This window comes from Chelon labrosus (genome assembly GCF_963514085.1).
Source record: "Chelon labrosus genome assembly, chromosome: 12".
Taxonomy (NCBI): domain Eukaryota; kingdom Metazoa; phylum Chordata; class Actinopteri; order Mugiliformes; family Mugilidae; genus Chelon; species Chelon labrosus.
The window spans coordinates 11,446,492-11,463,933 of NC_140345.1; the positions used below are offsets into that span (position 1 = coordinate 11,446,492).

General features: G+C 41.4%; 2 protein-coding genes across 6 annotated transcripts in view; one reads left to right on the forward strand and one right to left on the reverse strand.

Moving 5' to 3' along the window:
- Window positions 1-2,898, reverse strand: part of galnt1 (UDP-N-acetyl-alpha-D-galactosamine:polypeptide N-acetylgalactosaminyltransferase 1) — a 40,036-nt gene extending 37,138 nt beyond the window's left edge. Inside the window, exons 1-2 of one of the 4 annotated variants that reach the window (XM_084557949.1) lie at window positions 1,866-2,897; window positions 1,566-1,766 (exon numbers count right to left, since the gene is read on the reverse strand). The gene's annotated coding sequence lies outside the window, so the exon portion shown is untranslated. Of the gene's footprint in view, window positions 1-1,314; window positions 1,501-1,565; window positions 1,767-1,865 lie in introns of those variants that run through there. The other 3 variants (XM_084557952.1, XM_084557950.1, XM_084557948.1) reach the window with 3 other exon arrangements.
- Window positions 2,899-9,917: 7,019 nt separating this feature from the next.
- Window positions 9,918-13,254, forward strand: ino80c (INO80 complex subunit C). Of its 2 annotated transcripts, none has more exons than XM_084556479.1 (5): window positions 9,918-10,246; window positions 10,953-11,081; window positions 11,183-11,294; window positions 11,775-11,842; window positions 12,515-13,254. In XM_084556479.1, exons 1-5 carry the CDS (start codon window positions 10,070-10,072, stop codon window positions 12,644-12,646), a joined length of 618 nt encoding a protein of 205 aa, XP_084412605.1. In that variant the 5' UTR covers window positions 9,918-10,069; the 3' UTR covers window positions 12,647-13,254. The 2 variants fall into 2 exon arrangements, with proteins under 2 accessions (XP_084412605.1, XP_084412606.1); XM_084556480.1 differs by having other exon boundaries at window positions 10,965-11,081.
- The last annotated feature ends 4,188 nt before the right edge of the window (window positions 13,255-17,442 follow it).

Consider the following 17,442-nt stretch of genomic DNA (forward strand, 5'->3'; position numbering starts at 1 on the left):
TGAGCTAATAATTTTAGCTCTTGAATGAAAACCTTTTTAGGAGCATTTTTAACTTTATAGCTAAGAGTTAGGTAAAGATTTGATTAACTACATGCTATTATAATTACTAATACCACCTGCATAAACGTTACACAGTGGAAAAACACACAACACATACCCTTCACATGAGCTAAAACCACATATGACTTAACCACCTACACACCCATTTCTATTTTCATTCATGTGGATTCATTTATTTCATATACTTCTGCAAAATTCAAACTCTCATGCCTAACAAAATCTATCTGCACTGGCCTGGAAACACGGCCGACACACAAAAAAGCAGGAAACAGATCATGCCGACTCCACGGCCTTGAAATGAGGAACATGATTCATTTCCTTTCAATGCTGGACAGTCATGCCTCAACACAAGGGGTGAGTTCAGATATACAACTCTGAGGCAAGATCCTGAACCTGAGACAAACACACAACCCTCGGTCAGGAAAATCCCACGAGTGAAGGACTTATACACACACAGCATACATTTCACCGCAACAACCGCTTTACACAGTCACGGGAGTTCTTTGGCTGTACATTTCTAAAAACGACGAAGGCCCCCTCGGCTCACGCTCACCACCGGTGACCAGCTGCTACAGGTAGCTCAAAAGGTACACAGCTGCTTTTGCTGTGGCATCGCTCGCTGCTTATTCTCCTTCCTGCACTCCCACAGGCAACGCCACACACGCACAGCGAGGATAAATAATGAATGCTCCTTCTTTTCGCTCCCCTTTAAGAAACACGACAGATTAATTTAATTGGCTCCCCCTGTCAATCGTACGTCTTCATCTGCTCCTCTCTGCAACTGCAGACTCCGGCAGGATTGATAGCGAATCCATTTTCTTATCTCTCGAGATAATTACGGCGTTGTGAATGTATGCTCACTCATTCCCTCTTCTTACACTCACTCAGCCAGTCTTCCTTTTTCCCCACTCATACACATACACAATCGGGGTTTTTTTTTTTCCAACGATGACCTATAAAAATGTGATCATCTCTCTACACTAGAGCATGCAGGAAGAAAATAGGGAAAACCCAGGGTTAGTTTTTTTTTTTTTTAAGTCCTCCCTATTTAAATCAAGCTAAGTTAAATCATCTGACCTCTATTAGAAACAGGAGGGACAGGACAGCAGCAGCAGCCACCAAACAGAGGTTAAACTCCGGGCTTACAACTCATCTTTCCAGGCTGTGAGGCAACACTGGAGATCAGACATGTTAAGAGGAAAATGAGGAAACGACCACCAGGAAGAGAGCACACACAAACACACAAACACACACCATTGTAGCCACGATGGTCAACTTTAAACACGGGGCTGCTGCTTCGTTTCTTCCTCAATCAAGGCAACTGCATCACTCATTTGATTAGACCGTTAGGAAAAGTCGCTGCAGTCAAATGCGGCAGCTGTGAGATAATATCGCTAACCGGGCCATTCACCACGGACCAACAGTCAACACTGAAATGTTAATGGCTGTAGAAGTATTTATGAGTATCGACACACACAAAAAAAATAATAATGTTTTGTATTCACTGAGCGTGGCTGTGGAGCAATAAGCAGCTGCTGGCTAATTAGCCTGGAAAGTACGGGGACAGTCGTTGTGTTAGACGGGGAGTCGCATCACATCCTCGGTTGCTTGGCTGCTTCTGTCAACAAGAGCCGCTCCGCCGTGGCGCTAGTCCGCCGCCGCCGCCGCCGCCGCCGCTGCTGCTGCTATAAACCGTTAGTGGTACACTGGATAGACACGTCTAAGGTTCAGTGTGTGGATGGAAAAAAAAAAAAAAAAAAAAAGCACAACAACACGAGGTTTTTCCACATATTTCGTTCGCTTACCTAGAGTGACGGGTCACCTCGATCCGCCGCTGTGGCGCAAGAGACCGCAGGCTAACTACGAGGCAGAGAGCTGCTGACGCCGATACGGTACAAAGTATCACGGCTAAGTTAGCGGGCTAGCTAGCTTAGCGGGCTAACGATGGAGGGGGGGGGGGGGTGAGTGTGGTTCTCTCCGTGTCGTCGAGATAAACCAGTTACCTTACAACAGAGAAGAAAAAAAAAAAAAAAAAAAAAAAAAAAAGGCAGAGACGATGTGTTTCTCACACTGAACACGACCACAGCAGCACAGTCCAATGTCAAAGGGCGCTAACGGAGGAGACATCCATTTGATAAGACCGTTAACTGTCGGTTCGGTCGCAGTAACGCTATGCGGTGCGGGGCTCTCTCGCTCTCTCTCTCGCTCTCTCTCTCTCTCTCTCCCCGGGCGGACGTGCTCACCCTCGCCTCGGTCTGTGTGTGACTGAGAGAGAGAGAGAGGAGCCAGGCTGCTGATGTGCGGAGCCGACACAGGCAGCATCACTGCTCATCCCTCCCTTGACTAACTCAACCCGGAAGAAATACCATAACTGATCCCATCCTCTTTTACGCGGTCATAAAATAAAATGACCGAGTTCATCGAGCATGTAGGGGACACAAAAAAAAATGCAAACACCAATTCATGCATGATTTTATGAACTATCTCAAAACAGCTACACGCAAGTGTGAATAGTGAAGATTTAAGTTGAACTGCGTAAGTAATAGTGGTGTGTCAGAGAAGAACGCCCTAATCAGATTACTAATAAAAAATAATGACAAACGCATAAAATCCAAACGAATTACTGTATTAAGACTATAATTATAAACCACAAAGTGATACATCTTGTAGCAATCCAGATGGATCATGTGGTTTGCTCCAAAACTACAAGACTACAGGCCTCACATTTTGGCTCTGTAAGTTAAACAGGACATAATTTATATTCAAAAGGATAGGGAAGTGGTTTTAAAGGGACAAACGACAATGCTAACCTTTTCAGTGTTTACGTTTCCGTCTCTTGTGTGCAGAGACATATATGCAGCACTGTACACTTAGACTTAGACTTTATTTGCCATTTAGATTTACGTCAAAATTAAATTTCGGTGCAATGGCTCAGAGCACAGCAGGAATACTGACAGAAACAATATATACAAAAATAGAATAAATATACATATAAAATCCTTTGTATGAAAAGATAAATAAAAGATAAATATATTGCACAGTCTAATTACAGTCACAGTCCTGTGTAGGTGTGTGTGGGTGAGTTACACATGTATCTTATCTTATCTTATAATATCTTTTTAAGCAGCGACTCTTCAAGTCACTCTTTCCAAAATATCAATTTCCTAAATGTCCATTTATTTTCATTCAACAAGCCACACCAATGCAATGCTGGCACACTGAAGCCTTCCCCTTCCACCTTAAAGTTTTGTGTGTTTTTAATGCCTTTATCAAACGGTACCACGTTAAGTTGTGTAAAATACTGTTTCTGTTAAAATTTTATTCATTTTTGTTAACAAGACGTGCAAAAGCGACACATGTAAACATGTAATACAGACACCTGAAGCCTTTTCCCTCATTCCCTAAAATTCTGAAATATAAAACTGCTTGCAAAAGAGGGAAATTGGCTCCAGCATTAGACTTACTATCTATATTTAACCATTAGCACTGATCGATCTGTATGTCCCTTGATTTTATCGGTCTGTATTTAGTCAAATTGCTAAATTCTTATCATGGTAGTATCAGATAGAGTATAAGGAGTGAATCGATTTCCTAAAACAAAAAAAAAAAAAAGAAAGAAACTGCGAAACGCATGCATGTTCCTGAAAGCCTTCCAACTTCTATAAAATGTACCTTTGTATTAAAATATGAACAATGAACAACAAAGCACTGCTGAACCTGGTGGGAAGTTGTAGGTCACTATGACAGCAGCCCATAACTTCAGCCTGCTTTTATAAGCCACTGCTTGCAAACATACCATCAATCCAATAAGACTTCAGATGCAGCTAAGGGCTTGTCATATACTGCTATATAATGAGAATGAAAACCGGGCTGCAAACAAAGGGAGAGTGAAGAAACCTGAATTGGCTCCTTTTTCCTACCACAAGAAGAAACGGCTTATGGCAAATGGGATACTCGCAGTTACTAGAAGCCATAAATAAGACATCAACGGTATTGCTCACCATTACCTGTTCCATCAGGGGAGTGTTTAGATGTCTTGACTGCAGGCATAACCCAGTTTCATCACAATTTATTACAAGAATAAGAAGCACTTGGGAGTGCTCAGGCCGCTGACAGTGCCAGGCACAGCTACAGCAGCCTGACTCAGTGAGTTCATTTTCTTCAGCTAAAACCAATTTATTGACTGCTCATCCACAGGGATGCTAAATGCTGTTTTTGATTGCAATGTGGTCCCGGGTATAATTTTTGTGAAAAATTCACCGCGGCCAATATATGATGTGCAAGATCCAGAGCCGGTCCACCTTGAGTTACGCATGCAAATTGGTTTGTGTCAGCACTGGCAAACTTCTGTTGGCCTTAATGAAGTCAGCGAGGAGCTGTGTCTCATTTTTATGACTCACCGTTCTACCTGCACAGGCAGAAAACACTCTGCCTCAACTTGATGAGATGTGAATAGCGATGCAGCTGCACAGGTCAGGTCATGCAGAATGTATTCAGGAAATAAGATTCAGCACCGTGAATGATTAAATATGTGATACCTACAACCTGTTTGCATTCTCCCTGGGCAAACTTGGTGTCTTGTATTAGTCATCATGCATTTGCGAAAGGATCTTACAACCCTTTTTTATTTATTTTTTTATTTTTTTATTGTTGTTTTTAATTATTTGTTTCATTTGGAAAAGACAACCTGGTGGCAGCTTGGGATGCAACAAACAAATCTGCCACTTCTTTTATTTGATACATTATGTATTCTGTAAGAAATAAATGTTCATATCTGGTACACCATATGTGAGTCAAAAATTCTTTTAAACACGAACCAATGAGGCTAAAAGAAGGGCTCCTGTGAGCAATACCAAACAAGCACCCCCGAGCAAGGCACTAAACACAAGATTTATTGCAGACTTACACATTTATTCAGTTGGGGTGTAGAGTTAAAATAAAAAAAGGACCTGAAACCAGTCTACCAGATTTCAGCTATCGGACTGACTCAAATTAAAAAATAGAATAATAATAAAAATAAATATCCTGTGGTCGCAGAAAATATGTTAGTCTGTTTTAGAAAGGTCAAATCATTGGCATGCATCAAGCAGAGAAAACATCTAAGAAGATTGCAGAAACTACTAAAATTGGGTTAAGAACTGTCCAACGCATTATTAAAAACTGGAAGGATAGTGGGGAACCATCGTCTTCGAGGAAGAAATGTGGTCGGAAGAAATGTGATTGATCGTGATTGGTGATCACTTAAATGTTGGGTGAAATCAAATCAAAGAAAAACAACAGACGAACGCAGGGCTATGTTTAATAGTGAAAGTAAGAGCATTTCCACACGTATAATACAAAGGGACTGAACAGCTGTGTAGCCTTAAGAAAACCACTAATCAGTGAGGCTAACCAGAAAAAAAAGGCTTCAATTTGCTAGGGAGCAATGGAAGAAGGTCACGTGGTCTGATGAGTCCAGATTTATCCTATCTTGTATCAAAGCTAAAGGCATACATATTACAGTGTATGACTGTTTTTTTTTTGTTTTTTTTTGGTAGCGACTTTTTATTTTTATTTTGGCCAGACAGTGAATTTGTTTGTTTGTATGTTGTTGTGGATGAGATGAGGGCTCTGGTGACAGTTTGAACATGAATGGGAAGTTTGTATTTCTCAAAAATGGTGACAAATAAAAAATGCTTTAGAATTTACACATACCTAATGTTCTTTACGTAGATAGTAGCCTACATTGTATTACTGTATGTTGACCCACATAGATCTCTGGTAATTTAGTAATTCTGAAAGGTTTTTAGAGTGGTATAGTTTGCATATGCTTTAAATATCATCCATTCTGAGGCAGCCTGCACACACACACGCAAACTAACACCTGACAGCTATACAAACACAGACACGTGTCCTGTACCAGTCAATGGCCCGGCGACACAGATCCCTAGCAGTATATAGACCATGTGTGTCATTTTAAAGTTTTTAATAGTTGTGATTTAAAAGAAATCCTCTTGATCCCAACAGAAGGGTGCTCAAGAATAAAGTGAAATAAAACTTTAAAACCGCTCACAACATTTGTATTACTTGGTGACAATTCAGTCTCTGAACCCGAAGTTTGAATACAAACGCCAAGTTTATATTTCTCAGAAACAATGGCGACAAAAAAAAAAAGCTTTTTATTTGACCTGTTGTATTATTATTATTGTACCTATTGTTCTTTACATAGATAGTGGCCTACATTGTATTACTGTATGTTGTCCCATTTACAGCTCTGGTGGATTTAGTCATTTTGAAAGTTTGAATCTGGATCCAGGTGATCCAATCCAGCATTGCTTTAAAAAAAAAATAACGCAAAATTAACATAGGTGGGCTGATCACAGATAGCAAAGCATTGGATTTTCTAAAGAGGATAAGTATATTTTGCTTATGTTTTAAATATTGCCCATGCTCTCCACTATTCTTCAGATGATTATTTTAATGCGTCCAAGTACAGAAAAGATGAGAAGTTAAAACCTCATTTTCTCACACGTAAAATTATCTTATTCACAGCATGCATACTGTACACTATGATATCCTCAGATTAGGCAGAGTTCCAGCAGCCTACATGCAAACAAGCACAAACACCTGACAGCTATACAAACACAGACACATATCCTTTACCAGTCAATGGCCTGTTGACACAGATCAGTAAGTTTAGCTTTAGGCTATGGATTACGTGTTTGCCTCTCAATCTGTCCACAGCCAGTGGAGCAGAGAACTCCGCCAACTGGTTTTCATGATGTGCTTTGAAGGTACACCCCTAGCAGTATGTAGACAGTAGGTGATTCAACAGAAGAACTCACGCTGCTGAGAAAAGGCTTTTCTGTGGCCTTTTGTACCAACAGGACAGTTTCAAGAGAACAACACAAAACAGCTTTCCTTCTTTTTTGTTAGGAGAGCTCTGTGTGGCACCCAGGTGTGTTTAGACTCTAAGCTTGACTACAGCTGGTGCAAAGACTTTTACTTTGATGCCACTGGTTCCGGCGCGCCGCTCCAGACAGACGGCTCATGCCTGGTGACGTGTTCATAAGGAACGTGTTGTGCAGGTCCGCTGCCCCACAGACACAGCTCATAGTCATCACCTCACCCATCAAACATTCATATCTGTTTGCAATTGAGCTTGAGCGGAGTCTCTAAATATACTTTATTCATGTAGCTGGCAGCAGCAGCGTGTCAATCCTGAAAAATGAATGAGACGCTTGAAAAGATCGTCTGCTGAGTGTGGTCCTCTAGCCATCGTAACGATGAGTAAAAGAAATAGCAGTACTGGCTTTATGTGTGTGTCTCAAATTCACCTCCACATGTACAATATAACACTAGCATCCCAGAGCTCACTGGGGTCTCCACAGCAGCTCAGAGGGCGGTGTGTCGAATTAGGACATGGTAGATCTTTGTTGTGTAGGTTGGCTTAGTGCCAGCAGGTCCTTCCCTAGTGGGCCAGCGTAGACTGATGGATTTGCTAGAGGCACTTTTCCCTCAAAGTTGTTTGTGTGAAACACTGACAAGAGAATAACCGTGTACCTCTCGAGGCGCTCTACCCTAATCAGCCAGCAGATTACCGGAGGCCACCTCAGCCTGCAGACATATACCGACAGGCGATCTCGCTTAATTTTACTAAAGCAGCTTCATAGAGCCCTGTATTTGTCCTTGCTCACATGTTGTAAGATAAATGTGAGGGTTCTTAAAATGATTAATTTAAGATTGGATGTACCGTTATTAATACCCTGTAGGGGAATTTCAGAGTGACACAGCAGAAACAGAATAAGAGACAGCAAGGAAAAACACAGGACTCTACAAACATGCGCTAAAAAGTATTTGTTTCTACAGCGTGTACGTGTTGGTAATTATCAAGACAGGAAAGACAAAAGACAATGTACTGCCCCAGAAGAAACCCCTCTGGATGGCCTGGATGTCTGTAACCCTCACTAACATTTGCCTGTATGTGGGTTTTTGAGTGGCATTTGTAGCGTGAGAGCAAAATACTGCACAGGAATATAAGTATAACAATATAGCAATAAGCTCAGGTTGTAAGCTAGTGGCTCGCCATTAATTATTTAGAGTGGCTGATCTTGTGTTACTATACAGGACATATCAAGACGCTCTTCAGTATACTTTCAGTAATCAGGAACTATTCTACACATTTCTTAAGACAAAAAGAAAGAGAAAAAGAAAACAGGCTCCTCAAGAATTTAAGTAAAATTCTCACTGGAAATATCCAAAAACGTTAAAGAAAGGCAACTGGACTTGTAGAGTTCCTTGAAGACATTTTGTCACTCATCCAAGAAGCTTCTTCAGTTCTAAAGGACTGGTGCGGAGTTGGGGTTTAAATAGGAAACTTGCTTGATTAGTGTCTGTTATCGGCTATACATGATTAGCATCTGTTAACGGCTAGTATACTTACATGATTAGTGTCTGTTAACGGCTAGATACTTACCTGTCATTGGGGGCGGGGCTGTTTGTCCTTGTCCTCTTTCTCCTATGAATGGTGCTCTAACCCATTATCAGTCCGAGGCTCCAGTCTCAAGGTGTCAGTGGGGTTGAAACTTCTTGGGGACAGAGGTTAAGACCGTATTGTAAATTGATTGCAGATTATATCTCAGTCCATCTTTTCTGACACAGATGGCTTCGTTTACTCCTCTTTGAAACCACCTGCCTTCTCTGGCTAAAATGAGGACGCTGTTATCTTCAACGGAGTGTCCATTGTCCTTCAGGTGTAGGTGCACTACTGCATCGTTTCCCGAAGAGCTGGCTCACCTGTGTTGGTACATGCATCTGGGGATGGGTTGTTTTGTTTCCCCAGCGTACCAGTCTGTACATTCCTCACAGCACTGAACAGTATGAACTACATTGTTCAGTTGTTTTTGCTTGGGTGTTTTGTCTTTAAGGGGGGAACAAGTTCACATTGTAAACCTTTATAGGAAGTTTAGCAGGTGTATTATATTACTTTGAAGCTAAAAAACATTTTGTCTTCAGAGTGTTAAGCCAGTAATATGATCATCCTCTTCCGACAAACACTCTACACAGTTCACCTTCAGCTCCATGCATGCAGAACCTCACAAAAAGCACATGGTGGCAGCATTATTCCACTGTCAGGATATTGTCCATCACTGCTGAGCCTTGGGTACCGACTGCTATATTGATCAGCGCTGATTTTAGAAATAAGATTTAATAAGAGATATAACAATTTATTGATTTAAAACACCCACGACATCACACAATAAACCAAAGCATAACACCACAAATAATATTCTAAACAATATGACTGACTATGTTCTCTAACTCCTTCTGCTGTGTCGATGAATGATATCATCAATTCTCGAACGGTATTTCTGCTTTTAATGCACGTCTGACAGATTTATAATAGGTTAGGAATGTTTTGCAGTTTTGACTTGGGTAAACCAGGATAATTTATTATGCTGTCAAAGTACACAGTCAAATAAAATCCTACAGCTTATTTACACACGGTGGTGGAATCTGGTCCCCGGCCAATTCATCACCCAGAATAAATGAGGCTGACTGATTGATTTGAAACAACTCTGTGCTTTTGCTTGAGCTCACACGGTTTTAAGGTGTTTGGATAATTACACATATCCTCTGCAACTGTACGCACTGAAACCCTGTGCCAACGTGCACGCTGTTTGATAAAGGGATTACTGTCTGCACCTCTTTCACTGGAAAGGTACTTAATGTTAGAGCTGATTGAAAAGGATTTGAAGGCTAAAAAATATACACGCATACATTAGTTTTACTGCATCACATACATTAAGTATACACTAGTGTTTAAAAAATCCATAAAGATAATATATATTTATACTTGATAATTATGTTCTTTATCATTTTCTTAAGCTTTCCTGTAACCGGAAGTGAATCAATTCCACATCCGGGTTAGACGCTGCTGTTTACTATCAGGAGGATGGACAGCTAATGCTAACTACGGAGTGAAAAATCTTCATTTAAATCGTTTATATGATAGTTTTCTTGACTACAAATGGCTTCTCAGATCCCCATAACAGTCAAGAGTCAGCCGGTAGTCGCTAGCGCTGTCGCTGCCAGGGGAAAGAAACGTCCCGGTAGTCCGGCGGTGTCAGCCGCTCAGCAGGCTAATGCTAGCAGCGGCGGCAAGAAGAAGAAACAGGTGGCGCCGACACCAACAGCACAGGCACAGGTATATACAGTCAGTGGTAGAAACTAACAGCTCCACACTCCGATCTGCTGCTGTGAAATGATTGAGTTTTAATGTCATTATGGCATTTTAACTGTCTACACAATGCTGCACTATAGAGTAAACGGTAAAGCTGTTAATTAATTAATAGCTTTGGCCAATCCCTTGCTGGCAATTAGTGCCCGACATAATGAAAATATAATGCAAAAGATAAAAATTCATTCATCAGTTTGTAAGTACAGTAAATGGCTCATATCTTTTCCCCTTATCAGCCATTAACAAGCCATTGAACCAAACGTTTCATTTGTTTTCCAAACAGAAAAACTGAAACACATTCTTGATAGGATCTCCTTCAAAAGATTTGGTTTTGCTTATTCTCATCAGTCCAATCTGTCTGCTGATATTTTAGTTAATTAATAATTCAGGCTGCTTGCATGAGCTGTATATAATGAGCAGTAATGATTATGATGTTGAACTGCTTTGATATACTGTGATGCACTAGGCTAAACATCACACAAGGGAATCCAGCAGACACACAATGATAGGTACAAAGTAAAAAGAAGCACAATAGCACAAATACATGGTGTGCTTTTTTTTATATATATGCCATGTGAGTTTCAACTTCAGCTGTGCATTGCCAACAGTAGACACTCATACACCACATGTTAAGCATGTGGCTTAAATCAAGTGTGCTGTGTGTCTGAATGAGGTGTTTCATCAGATTACAACAGTGGATGCTGTGCCCGAGGTGAAGGCCGTAGGATCTGTAGACGGCGGTCCAACCACCACCACGGAGCCCACGGCAAAACCTCCGCCCTTCAAAGACCATGCATTTATGGTAAGTGCCTGTGTCTGCCTGCATCAGTCTGTTTATTTGTCTACTTCTGCTGCTTCTCCATTAATCTCCATCATTTTCTCTCTCTCTCCTATTCTTGGCAGCATTCAGGGATTGGTGGAGCAGCTGCTGGCAAAAAGAACAGGACCTGGAAGAACCTCAAACAGATTCTGGCTTTGGAGCGGACTTTGCCCTGGAAGCTCCATGATCCCAGCTGTGAGTTTGTGTTGCTTCTTTTTACCTGCTACACGTACATAGTTAGTTAGTTTGAAACACTTTGTTAGCTCCGTTGCTTTATTCAAAATTCTACCTCAGTAAAGCAAAACATTACGTCAACATTCATAAGAAATTTAGGAATAATTTTAAGATGTGCAACAAGCCCTACATTTGACAGTGTTTAGAGCAAAGGTATATATTACCATTTTACTAAGTGACTTTATTTTGTTGATTTTAAACTGAATCTCACTGATACCCAGTTGAGTCCTGAAACAACACATTTAGCTCGTCTACACTTTTAAATCCATTTGCTGGTTAATGTGCTGTAATGTTTCAGGTATAATATTGCTCTTTTGCTCTTTCACTGCATGCCCAAGCTGTTTACTATTATTACATAAAATATGTAATGTTAAGTCAGCATCATGTTTAAAAGAAATTGTTCTGCCTAGTTCAGTTTTTGACTTGACTCTGTGTTTACAGACTATAACATTGATGCTCCGCCCTCTTTGAAGCCAGCCAAGAAATACTCTGACATCTCCGGACTCCCTGTGAGTAATCCCTTTACTAAAAATGTGACTGAACATGAAACAATTTTAGTCATGAATCGTATGAAGCACACACTGGGTGAGTTTACATAGACACTGGTTATTCAATCAACCTCATGCCTCATGTAACCACTTCAATCGAAGCAGACCAGTCTGGTTGGAAGGAATTTTTAGTCAGTTTGAGAGTGACATGAACATCTGATAATCTGTTCAGTATGAAAATATTAGTATAAACTGTAATAACCATGTAAATCCTTGATTTGATTTGATTTGATTTCTCTGGTTGGAATAAATACATGTTGTCTGTGTATGTTTGCGCCCTAGAGGTAAGGATCAGTTTCCAAGAGGGACAGAAACATGGAGGTCAAAGCAAGAATTTGTTCAAAGTATTTAAACCAGAATCAGTGTGGGCAGTCCGTTGAATTAGTGGGTCTGTCTTGGTCATATTTTTCTGTTGTGCTTAGGGTCAATAAAGTTATTTTTTTTGGGGGGGGGGTCTTTGTTTTATTTGATGCTCCACAGCGACACTTTGCACAAAAAAGCTGTTCTGATTGATGTTTTGGGGAATATAAATGAATATATCTAATCAGGTTATTTCATTTAGCCTACATGTAAATGGTTAGGTTGGAATCTCTGAACAAACACTGACCAGGATGATCTGTCTTCTCTCTTCAGGCAAACTACACAGACCCTCAGACGAAGCTGCGCTTCACGTCCTCTGAGGAGTTCTCCTACATTCGCCTCCTCCCCACTGACGTTGTTACGGGCTACCTGGCCCTTCGAAAGGCAACGTGCATCGTCCCCTGACATCAGAAACTGGTTAAAACCTGAAACAAACCAGAACTGAGCTCATGCTGGTGTAGAAAGCCTTCAGCCAGGGGAGAGAGCCACTGAAAGGACAGTTGATGGACCTTAAAGGCTGATCTCTGCTGTTGTAAAAAAGGCAATCTGAGTTATAATTGTCACTGTGTGACAAAATGGACGGGACGTTTCTTATTTTCTTTCATTTAGAAAGAATGTTTGCTTCTTATGCTTGTAAGAGATTCTCATTGTTTGTATGTTGTAATGTCGCTTAAGGCACAAAATGTCCAGTGAACATGACGACACATCTCTCAAAGGAGCAGAAAGATTATTCAAAGGTCGGCTTCCTCTGGAAAGTTTGGGAGCTTGGCATGGTTTTACTCCAGCTAACTCCTTGGGGGGGGACACAGTTATTCCTCAATACTTTACGTAAGCGATAACGTGCTAAGATGTTGTATCCACCCTTGTGTAAAATATCTCTGCTTCCAGCGCTGAGTCAGGTTGTGGAAGATAAACAAGAAACGTTGCCAAGCTGTTGGAAGAGTTTGTTAATTTTTCATTCACTGTCTTTACTTTTTACAAGTTGCCCATTAAAGCTTGGATTTGGTGTTGAAGTTGGATTTCTGATTGTCTCTTTTTCACCTGGACTTGTACGTGTGCTTTCCTGTATAAAGTCTCAGTTATTAAAACAGTTAGTGATCACACAAAAGACTCAGATGCGCACAATTAGATCCAACAAAAATATCCACACCTGCTACTGTATTCTGCCGTGTCTCAGCTCTTCTGTTAGATGCAGAAGTCTGCATGTATGTAAGCTATTCAAATACAGCTAGGTCAGCTAAGTCGGCCTTTTTATAAGAGTCACCAGGCAGCTCTAATTTCACATGTGTCGTATGTAAATGTGACACCGGTTCCACGTGTTTTTAATTTCACGGCTACATTCTATGAGTGATTTATCCTCCAACTTGTAGAGTGAGGGTGTCTCATTAATCACACATGGCAGGCATCCACAATCATTTCCATGATAAATTTCATGCTTGTTTTTCACAAAGTTGATGAATGAGGTCCGGTGTAGAATTTCTCGTGAGAGCGATCCCTATTATGCAAATACTGAGAATATAAAGGCAACCGGCACAATCACTGACGCAGCGCTCTAACAGCCACTGAGTCTGTACCTGTTGAGATGTTGCGACAGGCTCAACAATATCAATTAAATAATTCGCACAGCCTTTGTGAACACACAGTAGTCTTTGTTTGCACAAAATAATTCTAATCTTAAAGTGCAACTCTTGCTATAGGCTAGTTGTTACCAATAAAGGATAACAAGGTGATGCGTTTAAGCGTCTACATCTATCAGACATAACACCACCTTCCTAATATTGTGCAGGTCTCCCTTGTGCCTCCAAAACAGTTGTGACTCATCAGAGAATGGACACGGGCCTACTGAGGGTGTCCTGTGGTGTCTGGCAACTGAATGTTGTTAGTGGGGGCCTTTGGGTCCTATGGGTTGAGGGTAGGGGCCTCTGTGGATCAGGCTTGCTCCAGTGGAGTGCATCCAACAGATACTTGATCAGTTCAGGATCTAGTGAATTTGGAGGCCAGGTCAACACCCTGTGCTGTTCTTCATGTTTTTTTAGTTTTTCCTAAACTGTTTTAGTGTGTGTGCCTGTGTCAGGCTGCATCCTGCTGGGTGTCATTGCTATGGGGTGGGGGTGTCTGGTCTAGGTGGGTGCTACATGTCTAAGTAACATCCACATGAATGCCAGGTCCAAAAGTTTCCCAGCTGAACATTGTATTGTCACAACATGGTCAATGTTATTTACTTCTATTGTGTTAGTGGTCATAATGTTACGCCCGTTCTGTATATATTCTTATTATCAACAAATCTGATGACACCTCTAAAACAGTGAACTGATTTCACTAACAAGAATTGCCTTTGCAGCCAAAACCTCGTTTTATTCCTCATAAGACCCTGCAGTATTCTCTAAAGCAATTAAAACACACGCAAGTCACATTGTTGCACTGGATCGCTCCGGCAATACAAACATAATCTATTAGCATTTGTGCAAACGACCATCCTAAACCCACGGCTGAGTCCTTCCAGCTCTGGGCCCTAGTGAAGCTGATGAAGGCAGTATAGTATATCTATGAGAGTCAGACCAGCATTTCCATTCCTGCTGTGGCATCAAAACCTCAACATAGTGATTAATGAACAGCGTCAGGGCTTTCTACTACCCAAGCACACAACCCAGCGGAGTGTGTCTGTGTGCCTGTGTAAGTGCGTGTGTGTGCGATTCTACATTTCGGGGGGGGGGTATCTTTGCTGTGTTTCCATCCCGGAAATTGTGAGGTTAGAGTGATGGTTGTGATTTATGGAATTATTGTTATTACGTGCATGTGATATGACGTTACTTATGCATACCTTATGTGAATATCTACGTTTTAACATTCCTGCTATATTTCTATCGTGTCCAAACAATTTGAAAATGTAGGGTATCGTGCAGTAAACTGGCCATTTTTGTGCTCAATGCTTCTTATGCAGGCAGCTAAGAAATCCTGCAGATACAGCTGGCTTTGAATTTGCACCTTCTCTCCACCTGGGTGCGCCAGAGCCCTGCTCATTCTGCCGAAGATGAGCGCGTTTGGTGTCTGGGTCCCACACTGAGTAAGTAAGATCACAGCCGTGTGTCTATTTCTGAGCAAAGCCCAGGATATATATTAACTTGATCCGCTGCCGGAAAACTAGAGTTCATTCAGTCACAGGTCTGACTTCCATTCATCTGCGCTGGTTGATAAAATTTTCCAGTGAGAAGCTGTCATAAGTCAAGGCTAGATATCATAAAATTATAAATACCATTGTTATACTTTAGCTGACAAGCACTCATAAAAGTTTATACTGACAGCAATGCACACAGAGGCCTCAATAAACAGGAACAAGCTGATTTAAACAGGCTGATGACATTCATTACTAATTTTAGTATGTGCGCGGAAATTGATGTAAGCAATTTAGGCTACAGCTCAGTCATATAATCACCATCATTAAGGAATTGATTGTGACGTGCATAGAAAAGGCTCATCTCGCTTTGATGGGAGGATTTGGCACCTGCTGCACTGCACTGCACAAGATGCGTGTTTTTCACAGAGCACACACACGCCAACTTGAAATCAATGAGCGACTCCTCCGTCGATTTTGCTCTCCGGTGCTTGCTCCTCCTGCAGGTCTCTGCTACACCGTGGAGACACACTCGATGAGCTGATGTCGCCTTTCACGTCCAGTCTTCCCTTCACGTTTCTTGTCCCTGCAACGTATTAGTGATTGTGGGCACTTTAGCTGGGTTGCACAATTGCTTGCAAGGCTGTAATTATATTCACTTCCTGAGGCAGAACTTTAACTATTGACAGCGTGCAGTACATACAAGAATAAAGGCATCATCATTGGAGAAACCTCAGCAACGTCGCGTGAATTGACAAGCTTTTCACAACAGATAGGGGGAAAAGCTGTTGATAGAAGCCATACTGCATTAATCATCTGGCGTGTCTCGCTTCTTAAAGTATGTGAGATAAATTCATGAGAGCTACCCTCAAATGTCAGGTCAGAGAAATGGACTACCAGCTCTGGTACGCTGATCAATAGACCAACTCCACTGCCTGCTGAGCCAGCAGGGGAACTTTCATATTTATGTTTTGACCTATTGTAACAGCAAAAGTAGCTCAGTGAATGTCCTCTCAGGAAAAGACACAACAGTCTGAATCAGTTTGACGCCACTTCTCCATCTCAATTATTTTGCTATAGTAGTTGAGGCACAGTTGCATCAGTTAAGCTAAAACATGAGGTGCTTTGACAATATGCATTATGATCGGTTTTATAACTCTGTTTGATGATGTCTACAAACACAGCCGTTGCTCTCAGGACAACCGCACCCAGTAGAGCTAAAGCAGAAGACTTCCACTGAAGTGCTCCTCAGACAACTAGAAGCCCCAAATAAGCTCCTCTCACGTTTGTGTGACTTCCAGAAACCAGCTGTCACAACAGTCACATTCACTTGTCCGCAGCGGCGGCGACGTGCAGGTAGACGAGAAAAAAAGAAAGGTGCCGGAGTCGAGTTTCAGTCCTCGCGCGAACCTCTGCTGAAATCCAAGAGCTCTGAACAACAGCTGGGACAGATGTGCCTCGACATGACGGGCAGACTCTCCCCAGACTGCATGTCTTTCAGCTGGTGTTCAACACGCACCGGGAAATGAGGACAGTGTGACACACCCGTGGATGTGATATTTGATTCCCGTTTATGGATTCAATTTATTACTGAACTTGTTGAGATTACACAAAGCCTTGATCTTTGTTTCACGCAACAAAGACGCCTCCTGACTCAGTGTGTGGGAGACTGAATCTCTCATGTATTCAAGCTGTTAAATGTGCACGTGCCAGCTGATAATTAGTCTTCCATATTACAACTAATGATTGAGTTACAAGGTGCTGACCTGACATACTCAGGTTTTATATCATGCTGTCATTTTCCATACATCGTCTCACCGTGGCAGGTTTTAACATAGTTATCACATCATTTAATATGTGTATTTCACTGTTTTGTGTTGATTTACATTTTCCAAGCTGCAGGACTAACTGTAAACCCTCAGACTTGAAATTGAGAATCTACCAAAAATGTATTACATGCAGTATGTGCACATTTTCACATTTTTCTTATGGTCTTAAAGCAGTTTAAGTCTTTATGCTAAGCTATGCTAACTGGATGGTAGTTTCAGTTTCAAATTTAGCATACAGATAAGTGATATCAATCTTCTGA

What these genes read in the sequence shown, in the direction of transcription:
- ino80c (XM_084556479.1), top strand. Translation starts at nt 10,070, where the DNA reads ATGGCTTCTCAGATCCCCATAACAGTCAAGAGTCAGCCGGTAGTCGCT. An exon ending in CACCAACAGCACAGGCACAG is followed by an intron (nt 10,247 to 10,952) that starts GTATATACAGTC and finishes TGTCTGAATGAG; the next exon opens with GTGTTTCATCAGATTACAAC. An exon ending in CTGACATCTCCGGACTCCCT is followed by an intron (nt 11,843 to 12,514) that starts GTGAGTAATCCC and finishes TTCTCTCTTCAG; the next exon opens with GCAAACTACACAGACCCTCA.